Here is a 19,330-nt window from a genome sequence, read left to right as displayed (position 1 = left end):
TTCAAAAATCGTTAAGTCAATGGACAAAAATGATCCTTAATAGACTGGAAATACTTTTAGTAGGACAAAATGTGTATTACATAATTTGAGGGGGAAAAAAAAATCTATCACTTACATAAAATCTACTAATTTTGTACCTAAGTTTCAACTAAATAGAAGTAGCACATTGCCAGAACAGTCTATATCTAAGTAGATATAGATATAGACTCTTGGAAGGGTAGAGGAACTGGTGACAGGTCCTGCACCAGAAGCAATCCTAGATTTATGTCCAAAATCATAACTAGCTAGTGGGAAGGGACGTTAGATATCTAGTCTAATCTTCTTACTTTCTAGATGATGAAATGCAGGTACAGCAAATAGCTCAACCTCAGAGTCAACTATAGCAGAAACAAGGCTAGAATCCAGACATCCTAATGTTTACATTCTACGTTTTGAGTGTGAAGTTCCAGGGAATAATCAAGTGCAGTGACTCCAAGTTATGGCTCTAATAACTACTAGCTATGGGTCTCTATCTAGTTGTGTGATCCCTCTGAATCTAAGTTTCTTCATGTATAAAATGGTCCTCCTAATACCCTGTTAGAAAGATTAACATATAATAAATATACCTAGTACACATAGCACAGATATGTTAGAAGTAGATTTAAAAGTCTTGAATGTGAGAGAAAATGAAATGAAATGCAGATGTAGGAAACTGTCCACGAATGCAGCAGCTAAAATTCTGAGAGCAGGTGAACTCTCTGTGGACAGTGACAGGACAGTGAAAGAACCAAGAACCAATATGACAGCTTTCAAGATTGCTCAATTAGGCTTTGGGAGGAAAAAAAAAAGGGAGTCAGCAAAATAAAGAACCAGCCAGAGAGAGTGGTATATTCATGTAATAAACATCTGAACAACTATCTGCCAGGCTCTATGGAGATCGAGATGGTTAAAAACATAGACTGCCTGACCACAATAAGGTCAGTTTTGGGTAAGAGGTAGAATGCAGATAGCAGAAACATTTGAATTGTTTCCAGGTTAGAAGGTTGGAGCCCTAGAAACAGTAAAAGGGCAATATAGAAGGTAGACTCCTTCGTTCTCCCATTTATCTGTTGGATCTTCAATAATCCCTGTATCTCTCTATAATCTCTGTATCTCTTTCTACAATTTTGTATTTATGTACACAGAAGAAGGGCAAGTCCTGGGATAAAGGCCCAAAGCGCAGTGACAAAGACACTCAGAAGAGACAAGCACTGTGGACAGACAGAGGTAGAGAATAGTGAGGCCTAATAATGGGCCTTCAGCAAATGGGAGGGGTCATAAGTCTGATTCGAGATATTAATTAACAAGGAAATAGAATGTGGCTGTTCAAAAATGAGGAGGATCTCTATGCACTGATAAAGATTTGAGACATAAAAAGTGAAAAAAGCAGTAAGCGAGAACTGTATGAATAGCATTCTTTACTTTTATGTAAAAGGAGGAAGAGATAAATATCTATATTCATATTTGTTTCATACGCATAAGGAAACCCTGGAGGAATGCTAAGACATTAATAACAGTGGTTGCCTGTGTGTTTGTGTTGGTGATGGAGTGCAATGAGAATTGGGTAACGGGGGGCTGGAGTAGAAATGGAATTTCACTGTATTCTGTGTACCTTTAAAATATATACATATTTTAATTTTTAAATGAAACTGAAACAGTACCTATTCGAAAAAATGAAATGTATCTAAGAGGGAATAAAAGGAGTGGTCACAAAAAACACTTCAAGAATTTGGCTTCAAGTGAAAAGAAAAAATTGTAAAGTAACTAGGAAGACGGTAAGGATAGTTTTGTCTTTCTTTTGGATATGAGTTATCAGATACACAACTGAAGGAAGAAAACCTCATTTTCATGGTGTATTTGGCAGCGCAAAGTAAAAAACTCTGCGGGCTTCTCCTTCCATTTTAAGTTACAATAATTAATTAATTAGTCTTTCTTTCTCTTTGCTTTTAACAACAAAATCAAAGTTAATTTATCAAAAAACGAGTGACTACAACAAAGAATCCACTAATGGTTTACTGAGGATACATCATACTGCTACTGGCTACTAACGGACAATTTGATAAAAAAATTTGGCTTGTTCTTTTCAGAGTTTAAAGATACTTATCTGCAGGAAGATCAGCACAATGGGATTTTAGACATCTGATCACAATCTTCTCAGGAGACACTCACCTTACCTTTTGTTAAATCGTGTGTTTCTTCTAACAGTACTAATCAAATGTTTTAATTCCTTGGAAATTAAAGGTCAAGTATAGGAGAAATGGTTGGACTATCTCTAAGGGCACCAACAGAACAAATATCTTCCCTGCTACATCAGTTAATTAGTATGTGCTTTACATATTACAAACAAATATCGCAAAGCAATGTACATCACAAGAGCAACAGTTGGCTGTAAAATAAAAAAATGGCATAAGAGCAACAAACACAGCAGCACATTTTAGATGTCCAGGCTCCCAGAGCTCATCTCATGTGAACTGTGAAAGTAACCAGACTTCTGTGCTACACAGAGAGCTCCAAAATTAGCTATATATTCATATACAGGAACTATAGCCATTCCAGTAACAGAAAAGATTTCCAGAGTGAAGTAACTAGTCCAACAGCTGAAAACAAGCCACAAAGGCTAACAGTGAAGATGGAGACAGGAAAAAAGGAAAGAAATCATACCCATTTAAAACACAAAACAGTCTTTGTAGAGAGAAATAAGACCAAATATAACAGCTCTGGTGACATCATCACATGCTCTACACATGGCAGGGTATATAATATTTGTGGTTTATAAGGATGACCTTAAGTCACTAAGAGAAGATTAATTTCTTTTCTACTTCCTAGTCATTAAAACTGCAAAGAATATAAAATAGCTGTCCCATCTGAATTGTTGGAGTTAGGTTACTGGGAGACCCTGTGGTAGGAGAAAGCACTACTGAGAAACTGAAGACAATAAAGATAGCAATTTAAGGATGTCACTGATGACTACTGCAAATCAACATTCACAGAAAACCTCCTAAATGGGAGGAGCACAACTCATTAAACTCAAGATGGTTATGCCCAATTGCATAATCAAATATTTTCTTTACTAGACTCCCCTTCTCTCACAAATCTATGTATATCAACTGAGCTTTCCCTTAGGATAAATAAACAGCCAGAAGGTACGCCACATCAAATATCTAAATTATATTCACCTTTCCAGAGTAGAGATGTGATTAGATTTCTGATATGTTAAAAGGAGAAAGAAAACCAAGAAAAATCAACTGCAGGGTCACCCAAAAAGGTTGTATCCACTTGATATCACAGATTATATAGAAAAATCCAGATAACCAGCTTCCTCTCACCCAATCTTTTCATTTAATAATTCAATAATTCAAAACACTGAAATGATAGTTTTTAAAAGAAAAAAGTTATTTAAGGTAAGATTTCCAGAATTAGATAAATGCCTAGTTCATTTTAAAAAATAAAAAATCTGATTTACTTACATCAGTCTCTTCTGGGCTCTAGACAGCAATGCAGCTGAAGAGAGGTCGGGAAGTGTGAGGAGGCAGTCAGGGGTTAGTGGAAGGAGCCCAGGAGCAGGACCTGTGATCTAATAATGGCTCTGCAACCAGCAGGCTGTGTGACCTGGGGCTGTACCCCATAGCCTGGACCTTTCATTTTGTTAATCATAATCCCTGCCTCCTGTGTGTGTATGGGGGGTGGGGTGGGGGTGAGGGAGGACAGACCCTAGGTTGAAACAACATAGGTAGCTCCTGTTTCTGCAAAGTGAGTTCTACAAGTTAGTCACTCAAATCAGGAGTATCCTATTTGATTCTAGGTCTCTTTTTGCAAGATAATCAATTCACCTGCTTTCTCCTTAATCTAATCAGTCACCAAGATCTGCCAATTCTTTAATTTCTGAACCTCAGTTATCAGTAAAATAAGGGTTGTGCTAAATGATCTCTATGATCCATTTCCAGTTATAACATTCTATCCTATTTTGAAATACTCAGAATGAGTTATTGCATACTTATTAAATACTTTATTAAACTTTTTAACACTAAATAGATGAGGTTCTATCTTTATAATCTATGCCAGGGTGTCTTCAAATTACAGGCGCCAGACACCTATTTTGTAAATACAGTTTTACTGCAACATAGCTACGCCTATTCACTTAAGTATTAAATATGTAGATTTCACGTTACTAGAGTTGAGTAGATGCGAGAGTATCTGTTTGGCCCTTTAAGACAAAGGCTGTCAATCTCTGATCTACATTAAGTACTTGACAGCAGATACAATTAAGTTATTTCTTTTCCTACGTGTTTGTAATAATTATAAGTAGTCCCACTAATTATTTTCTAAAACTTCTATTTGCCAAGAATAGTTCTCTTCTCTGCTCCTAAGCCACTGAGGAGATAGTTCATACTCAGTGAGCTGGGCCAGGAGCCAAGTACTTTCCCCACTCTTCCCAAACTGGAAATAATGCTTTCCTTCAGCTGCCTACCAAAAGCAGTGGCAAAAGCTTCAGATTCTGTTTTCAGGTTGGGAGTGGAATGAACAAAAGGCAATTCCATTTCCACTTTTCCACCTGAAATGCTGAAGAAAAAAACCCACAAAGGTGCTACATTGTATCAGTTGAGAGGGTGTTACGGGCACCAAATACTGTGGGTTAAACTGTGTCCCTACCATCCCCCTATCCCTGCCATTTATATGTTGAAGTCCTAACCTGGGTACCTCAGACAGAGACAGGGTCTTTACAGAGGTAGTTAAGTTAAAATGAGGTCATTAGGGTGGGCTCTAATCCAATATAACTGGTATCCTTATAAGCAGAAGAAATTTGGACACAGACACGTACAGATGGAAGATACAAGGAGCAGGTGATCACCTACAAGCTGAGAAAGGCCCAGAACAGATCCCTCCCTCACAGCCTTCAAAAGGAGCTGACCCTGCCAACATCTTGATCTCAGACTTCTAGATCCAGAACCGTGAGAAAATAAAGTGCCGTTATTTAAGTCACTCAATTTGTGGTACTTTGTTATGGCCACCCTAGCAGGGATAAGGAAACAACCTAAAACAAATGGAAAACACAAAATTACAATCAGAGAAAAACTGATAAAGACAGATGAAAGAGATCCAACTTAGTAGAAAAACACCTGGTAGAAAAACTTACTGATAGAAAAACACATGGAAATAAAATATTCAAAGATTTAATAGAAGATATAAATGAAATAAAACCCTGAATTTCAGAATTAAGAGTGCACATTCACATTACGTCCCAGCAAAAATAAACAACAGATTTAGCCTAAGGAGTTAGTAGTGAATTTCAGGGACAAAGAATTGAATCCTACAGGCATCTAGGCAGAGGAGATGTGACCATGGTAGTGGAGGGTGGTATGTGGGGGTCGGGGGCGACAGAAATGGTAAGGAGAGAAGAGCTTGATCCAAGACTTTCACTCAATGCTGGAAGACACTAGAGTAAGATCTATAAAATTGAGAGGAAAAAGCAGGAATGAAAAATTTTATAACTAGCCAATCTACTCTTCAGTCAAATAAAAAAGGCAATTGTCTCAAATAAATACCAGGAAATATGACAGTCATGAGCTCTTGGTGAAGATATAAATAACAAAACAACTTGATGATTTCAACTAAGAGATACATCACAATAAAAAACTTGGGAATAGAGAAGCTATGGATGAAGACAGGGTGTGTGAGCGGGAAAACAGCAGGATGTCAGGAAACCACCAAAACCTGAAACACGAACGTGGGAGGACAGGGGTCTACAGAATGATCCCGACTTCTTTATATTCTTCGTTTGTCATTTTAGAGAAATACTTTAGGATACCAAAGTAGTTTTTACAATATAAAATTACAGTCATCTACCTCACTGTGTGTTTTTATTAAAGCATGTCATGACTTGTATAATTCAAGAACTAAATGGGGATTATTTCCCATTGCTTACTTTTTTAAAGGTTATACCAGTTAAGGTTAAGCTAATCACTATTGTAACATGTCACTGGTAATTAACATGAAGGGCAGGAGCAATCTACCCTAAACTTTTCTACACTAACAGTTTTCACTACTAACTATGAAAAAATTAGCCTAATTTTGTTGTCCACTTCTCTCTCCATGTATTTAATTCTCTTCTTTATCTAGGGAATTGATCAGGTCAAACAACTAGTGTCAATTCTAATTTACAACTAAACTTATTAAAAATTCATTCAATATGATTATAAAGTTGTTTTGATTGATGCAGAATTTGAAATCAGGAGTATGAAAATCAGTTGGGTCTCAACAACCATGGCATTCAAACTAAATTAAGTAGAACCTCTGAAGCACCACTGCAGAACTTCAAGAGTCTACATATACTCTTTGAAGACTTGTTCTGATTGATATTCTTTTTTCCACTCCAGTTTTATTGAGACATAATCGGCATTAACATTGTATTAATTTAATGTATACAATGTAATGATGTGCAATGTATATACAGACAGTCCCTGACAGACAATAGTTCAACATACAATTTTTTGACTTTACAATGGTGTGAAAATGATGTGCATTCAGTAGAAACTGCACTTTTTTGAACTCTCCTCAGACTAGTGATATGTGGAACTATACTCTCTCGTGACGCTGGGCAGGGGCAGTGAGCTGCAGCTCCCAGTTACAGGATCAGGAGGGTAAATAACTGATACACATATCACTATTCTGTTTTTCACTATCAGTACAGTACTCAATTACTTGAGCTATTCAACACAGTATTATAAAACAGATTTGTGTTAGATGATTTTCCCCAACTGTAGGCTAATGTAAGTGTTCTGAGCACGTTTAAGGTAGACTAGGCTAAGCTATGAGGTTTGGTAGGATAGGTGTAGTAAATGCATTTTCGACTTACGACATTTTCAACTTAGGATGCGTTTACCGGGACGTAACCCCATCGAAAGTCGAGGAAGATCTGTATTGCAAAATGATTACCACAGTAAGTTTAGTTAACATCCATTAGCTCACATAGTTAAAAAATTTTTTCCTTGTGATGAGAACTTTTAAGATCTACTCTCTTAGTAATTTAAAAATATACAATACAGTATTGTTAACTATAGTCACTACACTGAACATTACATCCCTAGAATTTATCTTATAGCTAGAAGTTTGTACCTTTTGACTGTCTTTACCCATTTCCCCCATCCGCCACCTTTGGCAACCACCAATCTGTTCTGTTTCTATGAGTTCGGTTTTTTTAGATTCCACATACAGTCATGCACCACACAGCAATGTTTGGTCAATGACAGACCGCATATATGATGGTGGTCCCATAAGATTAGTACCATATAACCTAGGTGTGAAGTAGGCTATATACCATCTAGATTCTTGTAAGTACACTCTATGATGTTCGCACAATGATGACATCACTTAACAACCTATCTCTCAGAATGTATCCCGATTGTTAAGCGATGAATCACTATTTAAGTGAGATCATGAGTTATTTGTCTTTCTCTGACTTATTTCATTTAGCATAATGCCCTCAAAGTCTATCCATGTTGGTGCAAATGGCAGGATTTCCTCCTTTTTTATGGCTGAATAATACTCCATTTTACATATAAACTACATCTTCTTTATCTATCCATTGACAAGACACTTAGGTTGTTTCCATGTCTTGGCTGTTGTGATTAATGCTGCAATGAACATAGGAGTGCAGACAGCTCTTCGAGATAGTGATCTCACATTTTTAATATATATCCAGAAGTGGAATTGCTGGATCATATGGTAGTTCCATTTTTAACTTTTTGAGGAACCTCCATACTGTTTTCCATGGTGTCTATACCAATTTACATTCCCACCAACAGTGCACAAGGATTCCCTTTTCTCCACATTCTCACCAATACTTATCGCTTATCTTTTTTATGACAGCCATCCTAACAAGTGCAAGGTGATATCTCATTGTGATTTTGCTTTGCATTTCCCTAATGATTAGTGATGCTGAGCACCTTTTCATGTACCTGTTGGCCATCTGTGTAACTTATATGGAAAAATATCTCTTCAATTCCTCTGCCCAATTTTTTCTCTTTTTTGGGGGGAAGATTAGCCCTGAGATAACATCTGCCACCACTCCTCTTCTTTTTGTTGAGGAAGATTGGCCCTGAGCTAACATTTGTGCCCATCTCCCTCCATTTTATGTGTGGGATGCCTGCTACACTGTGGCTTGACTAGTAGTGCCAGGTCTGCCCCCAGGATCTTAACTGGCGAACCCTGGGTCGCCAAAGTGGAATGCGTGAACTTAACTACACCAGCACCAGGCCAGCCACTTCCTCTGCCTAATTTTTCATTTTTTTTATGGCTACTGAGTTGTATGAGTTCTTTATATATTTTAAATATCAACTCTTTATCAGATATATGATTTGCCAATATTTTCTCCCATTTGGCAGGTTGCCTTTTCATTTTGTTGGTTTCCTTGCTGTGCAGAAGCTTTTAGTTTGATGTAATCCCGCTTGTTATTTCTGCTTTTGTTGCCTTTGCTTTTGGTGTCAAATCCAAAAAGATCACCACCAAGACTGATATCACGGAGCTTATCATCCCTTATGTTTTCTTCTAGGAGTTTTATGGGTTTCAGGTCTTATGTTCAAGTCTTTAAACCATTTTGAGTTGATTTTTTTGTACGGTGCAAGACAGTGGTCCAGTTTCATTGTTTTGCACGTGACTGCACAGTTTCCCAACACCATTTATTGAAAGAGACTGTCCTTTCCCCATTGTATGTTCTTGGCTCCTTTGCCATAAATTAACTGTCCATATATGCATGGGTTTATTTCTTGGTTCTTTTTTGTTCCATTGATCTTTGTGTCTGTTATCACGCCAATACCATACTGTTTTGATTACTAAAGTTTATAACATAGTTTGAAATCAGGAAGCGTGATTCCTCCAGGAGCTTTGTTGTTCTTTCTCAAGATTGCTTTGGCTATTCAGGGTCTTGGCCGATTCCCACAAATTTTAGGATTGTTTTTTCTACTTGTGAAAAATGCCATTGGAATTTTCATAGGGATTACAATGAATCTGTAGACTGCTTTGGGTAGTTTAGATATTTTAACAATATTCTTCCAATCTATGAGCATGGAATATCTTTCAATTTATCTGTGTCTTATTCAATTTCTTTCATCCAAGTCTTAGTTTTCAGTGCGCAGATTTTTCACCTCCTTGGTTAAACTTATTCCTAGGTATTTTACTCTTTTTTGATGAAATTGTAAACGGAACTGTTTTTTTAATTTCTCTTTCTGATAGTTAATTACTAGAGTATGGAAATTTGACCAGATTCTTGTATATTGATTTTGTATCCTGCAATTTTAGTGAACTTGTTTATTAGTTCTAACAGTGTTTTCATGGAGTCTTTACAGTTTTCTGTATATATCATGTCATCTGCAAAATGAGACAGTTTTGGGGCCGACCCTATGGCCAAGTGGTTGGGTTTGCGCATTTCGCTCCGGCGGTCCAGGGTTTGGCCAGCTCGAATCCTGGGCGCGGACATGGCACCGCTCATCAGGCCATGCTGAGGCAGCGTCCCAATGCCACAACTAGAAGGACCCACAACTAAAAACATGCACAACTATGTACCAGGGGGCTTTGGGAGAAAAAAGAAAAATCAAATCAAAAAAAAAAAAAAGGAGACAGTTTTACTTCTGCCTTTCCAATTTGGATGCTTTTAAACTTCTTTTTATTGCCTAATTGCTCTGGCTAGGACTATCAGGTCTATGTTCAACAAAAATGATGAGAGTAGGTATCCTCGTCTTGTCCCCAATTTTAGAGGAAAAGCTTTCAACTTTTCACCTTTGAGTATGATGTTAGCTGTGGACTTGTCAAACAAGCCCTTTATTATGTTGAGGTACAGTCCCTCTATACTCATTTTGTGGAGAGTTTTTATCATGAATGGAGGTTGAATTTTGTCAAATGCTTTTTCTGCATCTATTGAGATGACCATATGATTTTTATCCTTCATTTTGTTAATGTGGTGTATTACATTTACTGATTTATGGATGTTTAACCATTCTTGCATTCCTGGAATAAATCTCCCTTGATCAGGGTGTATGATCCTTTTAACGTATTGTTGAATACAATTTGCTAATATTTTGTTGAGGATTTTTGCATCTATGTTCTTCAGGAATACTGGTCTACCATTTTCTTTTCTGGAAGTATCCTTGTCTGATTTTGTTATCAGGGCAATGCTGGCCTCAGAAAAGAGAAGTCTGGAAATGTTCCTTCCTCTGCTATTTTTTGGAAGAGTTTGAGAAGAACTGGTATTAATTCTTTCAAATCTGAAAGAATTCACCAGGGAAACCATCTATCCTAGACTCTTCTCTGTTGGGAGGTTTTTGACTACAGATTTCAACCTCCTTACTAGTAACTGGTCTGCTCAGATTTCCTATTTCTTCACGATTCAGCCTTGGTAGGTTGTATGTTTCTGGGAATGTAACCATTTCTTCTGGTTTGTCCAATTTGTTGGCATATAAATTTTCAGAAGTGTCTCAGGATTCTTTGTATTTCTATATCAGTTGTAAGGTCTCCTCTTTCATTTCTCATTTTATTTACTTGAGTTCTCTTCTTGGTAAGTCTAGCTAAAGGTTTGTTTATCTTTTTGAAAACTGAGCTCTTAGTTTCATTGACTCGATTGTCTATTTATTTCATTTATTTCCACTCTGATCTCTGTTACACTTCCTTCCTTCTACTAACTTTAGGCTTGGCTTGTCCTTCTTTTTCTAGTTATTTGAGACGAAAAGTCAGGTTGTTTGTTTGAGCTCTTTCTTTTTTCTTAATGTAGGCATTTAACACTATGAACTTCTCTCAGAATTGCGTTTGTTGCATTCCATAAGTTTTGCTATGTTGTATTTCCCTTTTCATTTGTCTCAAGATATTTTTTGCTTTCTCTTTTGATTTCTTCTTTAACCCACTGGTTGTTCAGTAGCAGTTTAATCCCCACATATTTGTGAATTTTTCAGTCTTATCTAATTGATTTCTAGTTTCATATCATTGCGATTAGAAAAGATGCTTGATATGATTTCAATCTTATTTATGAGCACTTGTTTTGTGGCCTAACACGATCTATCCTGGAGAATGTTCACTGTGTGCCTGAGATTCTGCTGTGGTTGGATGGAATGTTCTGTAAATGTCTGTTAAGTCCATTGGCTCTAATGTGTAAATTTAAGTCCAATGTTTCCTTACTGATTTTCGGTCTGGATGATCTATCTATTGTTGAAAATTCTTAACTAAAATTTGAATATAATTAGTTTTTTACTAGTTTGTTATTCTGGAATTTCTAATACTTAGAATTCAACTGTTTATACTTGTTTATTTCTAAATTACCTACTATATCCTCTATAAAACTGTTCTAATCAACTTTCAAAGAGTTAATGGGAGTTTTAAATTGACATAACATGAATGAAGAAGTATTTTAAAAATTGTTATTTTTACAAAAAATCAGCATGAACCATTTCATATACACAAAATTACAGCAAATGGCAGAATCCATCAAACTAAAATTCCTTCTGATTCAGGTTTCAGTCTTCCTCTATAGCGGCAACTTTAAAAGTTAGGAACACATTCATGATGACACCTTATCTTCTTATGTATTAGAGCTCTGTTACCTAAAAATTATATGAGCCTTCATTATTTGCTCAGCTACTGGGGGTCCTGTTCAGTTAAGATGCTTATATATAGCTTTAAAGGCTGTTTTTTGACTCTAGAATTTGTTGAATAAGAATACATTTGCTCCATCTAGAAAGAATAGAGAGTTCATTTTCTTTCAACTTCTGTCTTTCTAGATTGTGGAAACAAACTCATTTCCATTTTTCCCCCATAGTTAAGTCATTCCTTCCAGTGTAACATTTCAGAATGTGACTGGATTTTGAAATGGGGAGGGAAAACTTTTAAGAAAGTCTATCTAAAATCACAAAAAAGGTAATTCCTGACGTCAAAAACTTATTTGGTAGGACCAAATAAAGTTGAGGAAAAGAGAGAAGGGTTGCTTAAAAGAATAATAGCCCAAATTTTGAGTATCTATTATGTACTAGATACTTTTCTAAGTGTCTTAACTACATCTCATTTGCTTCTTAAAGCCTATAAAATTTATATTATTCTCACTTTCCAGAGGAGGATGTTGAGGCTGAGAGATTGAAGATCTTCCTAAAGATTATGGAGGTGGTTAAGAGGTGGGGCCAGGATTTGTACCTAAATCTGTTTGGCCACAGAGCCTGTGCTCCTTATACTATCTGCAGTGCCTATCATGGCAACATAAAGCCTGGTTTATTTATTTTTTCATTTGTAAGTAGAAAACTGATGTTCTAGTTTAGTAGTAACTTAGCATTGGATATCATTCCAGCTCATTTTATTCTAAATCCAAGTAATTATTTTTTTTTTGAGGAAGATTAGCCTTGAGCTAACATCTGCTGCCAATTCTCTGCTTTTTGCTGAGGAAGACTGGCCCTGAGTTAACATCTGTGCCCATCTTCCTCTAACTTTATATGTGGGACACCTACCACAGCATGGCTTGACAAGCAGTGCCATGTCTGCACCTGGGATTCGAACTGGCAAACCCTGGCCACTAAAATGGAACGTGCAAACTTAACCGCTGCGCCACCGGGCCAGCCCCAGAAATTAATTATTTTGGATCCAAGTTTCTATTTATCTTATTTTTCTTAAGTTAGAGCGTAGTTGGCAGTCTGAAGAGAAAGTCTAAGGAAGAGTTTGAGTTGCATCCATAAGAAACAAATCACTGACCTTCTTTCCATTTACCTGATCCCATTCGATCCCACACTCTTGACCCCATTCCCACCGCTCCCATTCTTACTTCCACTAAAGACTTGGGAAACCAAGACCAAAATGTGAACAAATTTCTGTAAAGGAGACAGAGCCTAAACTTACATTGCTATAATCATATATTCATTCAGTCAGTACTCACTCAGCACCTAGTATGTATTCAACACTGTTCTAGGCACTGAGAATAAAAATGTTATGGAGCAAAGCAGACTAAATCCTTGTCTTCTTGGAGTCTACTCTCTAGCAGAGAAAGAATTACAGGAAATAAGTAAGTAAAAATTTAAAAGGATGTCAGATAACAATAAGTACCACGAAAAAAGATAACACAGAAGAGGGGGAAAAGGTAGTGGTGGCAGTGATTAGGGACAGCATCACTGATGAGGTGACATTTGACAAGGACATGAAAAAAGTGAGGGAGTAAGTCATGTAGTTTATCTGAGGAAAGAGGGTTTGAGACTAAGGAAAAAGCAGTTCAAAGACCCAGAGATGGACGGAGGACAGTGGCATTAGAGCAGTGTGCCAACAGGAGAGCAGTAGAAATTGAAGTCAGAAGAAATCTGGAGCAGGGAGGTAATGTTTGAGGTAATGACTGGAGCAGTTTGAGGTCAATGTAAAAACTTAACTTTTTATTCTGAGAACTGTGAATAACAATTAATTTGGAACTTTACTTTTCCTTTTAAAAATAGCTACATGAGCTATACGTCATGAAACACAATACAATAATAAAAGTATTTTTCAAAGACAAGTTGAAATAGCTTTTTATATATTTATGATGGTTAATTTTATACATGATTTTTATTTGAATTATTCAAAAGAAATTAAGCATTCTATCAAATGCTTATTTCAAAGTCAATATCTGACACTATCACACTCATAAGGCTGACCTGACTATACTGAGAAAGACCAGGAAGTCAACTTTCTATAACTAAGAATCCCTGATGCAACCATTTACTTTAAAAAGAAAGGATTAAGTCAAACTTTGAGCATTTGAACAATTTCTCCCAGGTATAAAAAAATTAAAAATGGGAAAAAAACACCCATGCCCAGTCAAATAATCTTTATGCTAAAATGAAAGTAAATGAATAGAATTCTGCGATAAAATAAAAAATGCACAGAATTGCTACTCAAAGTCCTGGACATTAAACTAACTGAAATAGATTGTTTCTAGCAAAACTATTTCTTAACATAAAAACATAAACTGTTTCTTGTACAATATTTGTAAAGGAAATTCCATATATAAACCTGTGTCCCATCAATTCATTTTATTAAAGAAGAAGTCTCAATTAAGAGGAAATACGGTTTTTCTCTTGAACCTCCTTAGTTCTTATCTGTAACAAAATTTCAGATGAAAACCAGTGAGCCAGCATCCATAGAGGAAGAGACATCTTCAAGGAAGGGCATCAGTTATTCATGAAGAAACTAATATAAGACTATTAGCTGGGTCCATATTTAACTATATTTAATTCTATATGATCATGAGAAACCAGATTTAAAAAATTTTATGGACTTATAATGGCAAAATTCTATGTAGGCTACTATTTAATGGGATCTTCATTAGAAATTTCTCTCAGCGCTTCTTCTCCCAAATATCAAAGGAATGATTCTATTTCTCCAATTACATTATGCATATATCTATGTAATCTGGCAACACAAGCACAACTCAAACATGTGCATCCTTTCCCAATAAATATCACTTATAATAATGTGGCTACAACAAAAATATCTCTAAGCTCTGTTTGACCGCCTGTTTTAGGACCGCAGGCAGTTTGACCACAATAGGAGCTATTCTACAAGCAACAGTTCTACCATGACTTCATATTGTAAAGTCTTAAGCAATTTGGAAGAAATTAAAAAATAAAGTACAACTTCTTAAAAGGTATTTTACAGGCCCTCAAATAAAATTAGATAAAACCTATTTAAAGACAGAAATCTTGTTGGCATCACTTTCAAAATATATCTACAATCATACCATTTCTTACCACCTCCACTGTGGCACTTGGTCTGAGCTACCAACACTCGGCCCATGAAGAAGTGTAATCATCTACTAATAACTCTGTGGTCAGTGGGGCCTACTATGAATACTCTATGTGATACCCTACCTTATACAATGCTCATCCCATCCCATTATTCTGATCTACTTTTTCGTTTCTCCACAGCACTTATCACCTTCTAACATACTGTAAAATTTACTTGTATTTGTAGCCTGTATTTCTTATTAGAGTATATGCTCCACAAGGGCAGTGATCTCTGTTCTGCTCTCTAATGTACTCCAGGCACCAGAACGGTACTTGGCACATGGTATGAGATCAGTATTTGTAGAATGAAAAAATAAGTTTCAGCTTATGAAACAAATATGAAGAAATAGTCAATTAAGTTTGCTAAGTGTTAATTATGACAAAATTATGCATGATGTGCTCTTATCATACAGAGCTTACCATACCAGATAAAATAAGCAGTTCAATGATTTCTGCGTCTCCAAGATAGGCAGCAGCATGCAGTGGAGTTCTCTTTTCATTGTCCTGTGATAAGAAGGAAAGGCGGAACATACGTTTTAGTATAAAGTTAATTTTAATATACTTTAAATAAAGAAAAATCATTACTAACTACCAACTTACTACTTCCACAACTCTAGTTTAGTATGCAAGTCTCATTAACAGAGTATTTCCTTTCTGGGAGAAGAAAAACCTTAATAAAAATACTTTGGCCTTAAAAGAATGGTATGAAGTGCAGCGAAGAATAAAATAAAAATCCAAAGTGACAAAGAAAGAGCTTCTGAAACTTTCTATGAATAAAGATGTCTGTGTTGATATACACAGGCAAATTTTCTTTACTTCATACTACTTTTCTCTACCAATATATTTCCACAATTTTCCACAGTTTAGAATTATTGACCTAACTAAATAAAACAAACCTTAACAAACCGAAAAGTTTGCTTATCAAAAGGTTCGCACAGGAGCACCCATAATGGCAAAAAAAGAAAATATCTTTGTGGATTTGAAATTATCCCTTAAAACGATCTTAAAGTTTTTCTCAAATTCCTGCCAATTTCATTTTTGGCTCTAAAATATATTCCTATCTTTGTAAATATATATAAAAAATACATATTCTTCCAAATTTTCCTCCAGGAAGAGAAGCTACACCTAATGCATGGCTTCGTGTACCTCTTCCCTTCAAACACCAATATTCTTCAGTTTGAGAAGCAAATCGTAGGGTTAACTCAAATACAGGGATTTTTTTTTTTTTTTAAAGATTTTATTTTTTCCTTTTTCTCCCCAAAGCCCCCCGGTACATAGTTGTGTATTCTTCGTTGTGGGTTCTTCTAGTTGTGGCATGTGGGACGCTGCCTCAGCGTGGTCTGATGAGCAGTGCCATGTCCGCGCCCAGGATTCGAACTAACGAATGCAGCGCAGCACGCGAACTTAACCACTCGGCCACGGGGCCAGCCCCTCAAATACAGGGATTTTTAAATTCACATTTATACCTAATCTAAAGTTACAACAGAGTGTTGCTGACCTGGCTGCATCTGAGAAAGACATTCACTTACAAATACTTATTTGAAATTTACATCCAATTTTTTGGATACAGGTCTTTGTGACAGATTGTTAGTTGTTTTCCATTATCCATTTTTCCTTTTGCCCATAGGAATACAGTTTTAGCTAGTTATTTACCCACCCAGCGAGAGAATATATTCCCAGCCTGCCTTGAAGTTTTGCTACTTATTGTAATTCAATGGTCTGTGAGTGGAAGTAAAGGTACAACTTTCAGGTCATCTTCAACTTAAAAGATGACCACTTTAGAGTTGCACTAATATTTTCTCATTTCCTATGGGCTGGAAGGCTGATCTGAACTGAGCCAGCTTTGATCATACAGAGGTAGGCCAATATCCTAGAAGACTGTCAAGCAACAAGATCTGGAATGATCTTACTGAGCAGGGTTGCCCCCCTCAACCTGGACCACTAACTTCCAGACTATTAAGAGAAATAAACTTCATATTTAAATAGGTATGATATTTTAGGGTGTCTTACCGCATCAGAATAATATTACAGCTTTCAAGATTTAAAAAAAGAAAAAATTTATTTTACAATGTAATAATTTTCTAGTTTGGCAATACCCCAATTACTCTAAGAAAGTACAGTTAGACCACCGCGGATAAATTAGGAAAAAACTGCTAGTCAAAAGAGGAGTTAAATATATTCACAGGCAATGAATAAAGCTTAGCTATAGTATATAAAGGTATTATAAAGATGAGTGTAACACACAATTATCACAGGCTCTTCATACATTTCTTCATATAATTTTAATATATTTCTGATACTGTTTTTTTCCTTACAATAGTAACAGGTGTTCCAGTAAACGGAGGCTGGTATAGTGGCTATTAATGTTGTTTAGTAAGCTTAGAGTTCTTGTCTCTCTAACCACAATTAAGTTCCACCAGATCATGTTTTTTATTCCAATGTATATACCCCAGAAAACAGAATGTTTTGCATAGAAATTACTGAAGAAATAGTTGTTGACAAAGCTAACACAGAACCACTCAGTATCAGGCTTTATTCAAAGCTGAGTCCTAATTTAGTCATGTTAATGAAAAGACCTTTGGCTTAAGGCTTTTCACTGTTAATCATTAACACAGTAAACTTCCCTAGTGTTTAAATACGATCAGACCTATTCAAATTGGGAAACATTATCTATTACACAGAATAAACCACACACACAGTACACACACACAAAGTGAGTCATTCATGTGTGAGATGTCTGGAATCCTATGACTCAATACTTTGAGTTCTATTAATGTATTTTATGACTCACGAATATAGTCTCTCCTCTATACAAATCAAATTGAAGAAGAAAAATGAAACAAACTGGTTAATGTTAAAAGAAAAAATTTTACCTACCATACTGTATTTACTACAGTTAAATATTAAAAATTAGGCAATAAAATACCTAACAGTCCCTTCAGCAAAATTTACTAAAATGAAAAAACGACTATCCCCTTATATATACTAATTCTATTTCAAGGAATTTTTCTTTTGTTTTGTTTTGTTTTGGTGAGCAAGATTGGCCCTGAGCTAACATCTGTTGCCAATCTTCCTCTTTTTGCTTGTGGAAGATTGTCCCTGGGCTAACATCTCTGCCAATCTTTCTCCACTTTGTATGTGGGACACCACCACAGCATGGCTTGATGAGCAGTGTGTAGGTCTGAGCCCAGGAACCAAATCCGTGAACCTCAGGCAGCCAAAGCAGAGCACGCAAGCCCAACCACCATCACCAGGCAGGCCCCTCAAGGAATTTTTTTTAGAGGAGATATTCTTACATGTAAGCAAAAAAAATGATTAAGTATATTTATTGATCATCATAGAAAACAGAATGCTAGAAACAATTTAAATGTCCACCAAGAGGGGAATGGTTATCTAAAATTATTAAACACAAGAAGCTCTTAACCAATCTTCATTTAAGTGACTCACATGATTAATCAATATTCTCGTGTTTCTTGAGTAAAACTAATGACTTTGGCACACCATGTATTTTGACTATTAGGCTACCACTAATAAGCCCATGCACTTTTGTTCCCACCAGTGGGTGTATGTGTATCAAGGGTAACATGTGTTTGTTACCACAACTGTTTGGGCTAATTGTACCTGTAATCATAACTACGTGATTTATTTAAATATTAAATACTTAAATAATATCAGTTATTAAATATTAAATACATATTTAATAAAAATATTAAACTATCATTTAAATATTAACTGATGAAATAGGGATGAAAAAAGCAAACTATTTCTATGATCACTAGGTTGAATACTATATAGACTCAATAAAGGCAGCTACTCCAAAAACAAGTGCTGTTCAATTAGGCATGGCTGAGACAACTGAAACACTAAGGCAAACAGCAAACACAGGGAGAGGTTTTGCACTAAGTTTGAGTCTTAAGTGTCTAAATTTTCATATCAGTTAAACCCAAAATGGGAGTTACAGATAATGCATTGGGGGTACAGTCTATGCAAGCAAGATAACACTGAACTCCTGTCAGTGGACTCCACATTGTCAATGAAAAAGCTTTGGCCCAATTCCAAAAACACATGGCTGGTAAATACACACTGTTACCATGAAATGCTTAAAGATCACTTTTTATGATTCCCTTGGTCAGATTTCAATTAGCTTTTCAACTACCAGTTATGCATGTTGTCAGATGAGAGGTCTTCTAGTTGTACATCCATATAATGACATACCATGTTAAAGAGTTCTGCATCCAGCTCCAAGTGTGGGTCTTTTCCCTACACATCCAAGCAATGTGCCAACACCAGATGGGTGTCCCTCAATTCAACTCAATTCTGACACTATCTACCAGGAGATAGCATCAGATCTCATAGGTTAAGCGTTCATAAGACTGTTGCCCCCACCCCTTCAGATGCCAATAGCAAGTCCAGGGTGTGTACCTGTATTTCTGACTGAATGACTATAAATCAGAGGTTCCCCTGACTCCTTCCTTGGGTTCGATTAATTTGCTAGAGAGGCTCACAGGACTACGGAAAAAAGTTTACTCACTAGATTATCAGTT

The 19,330-nt window shown here is 36.2% G+C and overlaps 1 protein-coding gene across 7 annotated transcripts in view; it reads right to left on the bottom strand.

Annotated features, from left to right (window-relative positions):
- The window catches only part of ANKRD28 (ankyrin repeat domain 28), a 197,803-nt gene that overhangs the window by 59,748 nt on the left and 118,725 nt on the right, over positions 1-19,330 (bottom strand). For all 7 annotated transcript variants that reach the window (XM_046657551.1, XM_046657561.1, XM_046657587.1 and 4 more), the window contains one exon: positions 15,212-15,290. In XM_046657551.1, coding sequence (XP_046513507.1) covers positions 15,212-15,290 — 79 coding nt within the window. The remainder of the gene's footprint in view (positions 1-15,211; positions 15,291-19,330) is intronic.

Source organism: Equus quagga, chromosome 1 (genome assembly GCF_021613505.1).
Source record: "Equus quagga isolate Etosha38 chromosome 1, UCLA_HA_Equagga_1.0, whole genome shotgun sequence".
Lineage (NCBI taxonomy): Eukaryota > Metazoa > Chordata > Mammalia > Perissodactyla > Equidae > Equus > Equus quagga.
This window is presented reverse-complemented; position numbering and strand designations above follow the sequence as displayed.